General features: G+C 40.4%; 1 protein-coding gene across 1 annotated transcript; it reads left to right on the top strand.

Annotated features, from left to right (window-relative positions):
• The first annotated feature begins 689 nt into the window (after positions 1–689).
• On the top strand, positions 690–2,819 carry LOC117327060. Its single transcript, XM_033883889.1, has 3 exons — positions 690–1,575; positions 1,698–1,926; positions 2,178–2,819. The coding sequence occupies exons 1-2, from the start codon at positions 865–867 to the stop codon at positions 1,917–1,919; spliced, it is 933 nt and encodes a 310-aa protein (XP_033739780.1). The 5' UTR covers positions 690–864; the 3' UTR covers positions 1,920–1,926; positions 2,178–2,819.
• The last annotated feature ends 236 nt before the right edge of the window (positions 2,820–3,055 follow it).

The raw sequence follows: 3,055 nt of genomic DNA, 5'->3' as shown, positions 1-3,055 counted from the left end.
ATCCTTTAAAGAGATATGGACCCTCGTGGTCAATAAACGAAGGGAAGGAGTGTGTATTCTATTAAATTTGGTTTGAATGTTTCCAAATTCTTACCTACATGTATCTCCTAGCCTCCCGGTCCGGTGTCATCGCGCTTGCTCTTTACCGAAAAAAAACACACACACAGGGATCGGTCAGTTCTCACATCGCGTTCTTAAAATACCATCCCACAGGCCCATTATTAGAGGTTACTCAGTTTTAAGTCTATTTCAATTGTACAAGACAGGCACCAAACCTGGCGGCCTTAGTATGAATCTTGCTACATTATGTAGCCTACCCGGTCAAAATTGTTCTTTCCAGTTTAGGCAATTATCTGAGAATTCTTGGAAACTTTTAACGCCCGGCTTATAACAGTTCCAGATTAGTATCAGTACACTCCGACAGTATGACGTTTGCTATATTATCTAACAAAACAGCATGACGTCATAGTTGCTGAGACATTATGACGTCAGAATCATTGTTATAATTGCATTTTGGGATCGCGCAACTCTAGCCTAGCTACGAGCTTTGATGTACACGTATTTCCTACCTCCTTCTTGTATATAGATAAACATGGGCTGTACGTTTACGAAAGTAAGAGATTCGCGGTCACGTGACGAAGACGAGAAATTGTCGGAAATTATCAGCAAGAGAAAGTAAGAGATTCGCGGTCACGTGACGAAGACGAGAAATTGTCGGAAATTATCAGCAAGAGTTCAAGTTTTACGGACTCCAAAAAGGATCTGGAGTGTCACACTTCACCGGCTACGAGGGACGTTGTAGAAAAATGCCAGCAAGCTCTGTCTGTGGCAAATACGACAGACGATGACGTAATTAGTCTACGAATGTACCCATCAACTGACATGGACGAATATTCGGATGCACAGAGCACCGAAAGTGAAATGGATATCCCATACTACCGAGAGGATTCGTCGGACTTGAGACACTATACAACCAGCAGTGTTTCGTCATCGATAACAGGGAAAAGTCGATTTTCTTCTAAACTTTCATCGAAACTATCCAGCTTCTTCCGTAAGGCAAAGTCAGGCAATCTAAACAACCAAGACGAAGTGTCAAGAGACAGCGACACTGGGACAGGATATGGATATGAAGGTGACATGTCATCAAGTGGATGGGAAAGATCACCAACCCCTACACGCCAAGACATGAAGGAATCTATACTCCAAAACACAAACAGCAGATTGTCCGACTTATCACGAATGGTGGCATCCAGGAGAGGGATTCATGAGTATCAGGCTCTGACACTGATTCACGATATTTTGGAAAAAAGTGAAATGTCAGAACTAGAAATAGAAGACGATGGTAGATCATCTTCTTCCTCAAGCAGTGCAGATTCCATTTTGCCTTCTCAGCTCAACTTCCGCGTTTTAGCCAGACCCAATGCCGCAAGAGGAACCAGAACCATTGCCCACACTGTTCCCGACCCAGCGGAAATAGCTCACCACATTGAGGAATTTGAAGCGGAAGTCGAGAAACTGATTGATAAGCATGCAGTAGCGACCAGGGACTACCGGAACAGACAACTTCGACCAGGGGTAAGCAAAATCCTCAATATCAATCTTCAGTAATATTATATTATAGTGTACATCATATAAACGTCTAGCCGTATATTATAGTGGGACCGGCAGTATATAAGTGTAACATTTACTGACTTCAGGGAGCACGTGGTCCCCGCCTGCCGTCCTTCAGCCTCCAGTTCCAGGATCGCAGAACAGACACGGGTTCCGACAACGTCATCGGAACCGGAAGCAGGTACAGCAAATACTTTTCCAACTCTGTGACTCGCCCTCAACTGACAGTGCAGGGACTCTCCGCAACAGACGATCGGCTCATGCAGTGGATGGTCAGTCAGCAGAGGAGGGACTCCGAACGGAAGTAGAGTGAAGGTGAGTTCATGTTCTGTTGCTGGTTATGGTGTTAAATCAAGAGAGGCTCCGAACTAAAATTCATTTTGGAAATAAATGATATACATGTGATGTCGCTGTGCATGATTGTAACTGGGTAGACTACATGTATACGATGAACATGATACTTTAAATATCTAACAGTTGACTAGTATCTTACCCAGTTAAATTTTTCGTAATTTAACACGATAATAGATATTTATATTTAGTGTTAATTTAAATTTAAATTTCAGATGGATCAAAGAGATGTATTAGAGAAGTTAAATGACGTCATCATGATGACTGAGGAAAGACTTCTCAAGCAATCTTTGAGACCAGACTTCAGATTTATCTTTTAAGGCGATGAAGCGGCATTCACCAAACGCCTGTAGCATAATTTTAAAACGAAAGTTTGAATCGAATTAGACACCTGGAATATTTACACATGCAACTGTATAATTTTATGCGTAGGCTGCAAGGACGTAATTAGTACCTACGGAAAAAAACCCATATATCGATGTTGAAGATACGAGCACAGGAGTCGTGCCAAGTGCCCGGATTTAAGTGAGGAGCTTTAGGACTTGGAACGAATTATCAATATACATCGTCACCTGGATTTCACTTCTTATTAATTCGGTTTATTACGAAATTCATTTATATTATTCATCAATTTACATTACGTTTTCTACTTGGTTTTAAATGATGAACAGATAAATGACTATTATAAGTCAGCTGACCAATCAGTGCTATGTACGCAATGGGGATTATCCAATCAGAACTCATACTGTGGTGTTTTGCGTGTTTTTATGCCCTCCTTAAGGACCCAATCTACAGACAAGGGGACCTAACTCTTATATGTACAAAAAAAAATGTTATCAATAATAAAATTACACAAAAAAAATACTTGTGTTATTTTTATTACAAGCTGAAGAATGAATAAATTAAGGCCAAAGGTCATACTCCCTTACCTACCGATAACATTGTCATGACCTGGGCTGACATTTTACAGATTTGTATAGATATAATTCGTTTACAATAGAGCAGAATGAAGATAATGCTGTTTTAAAATGGAAGATATTAAGTTTTATATAAATAAGAAAGAGGATTAGGATTTGTACCATTCTGAACTTTA

Source organism: Pecten maximus, chromosome 5 (genome assembly GCF_902652985.1).
Source record: "Pecten maximus chromosome 5, xPecMax1.1, whole genome shotgun sequence".
Taxonomy (NCBI): domain Eukaryota; kingdom Metazoa; phylum Mollusca; class Bivalvia; order Pectinida; family Pectinidae; genus Pecten; species Pecten maximus.
This window is presented reverse-complemented; position numbering and strand designations above follow the sequence as displayed.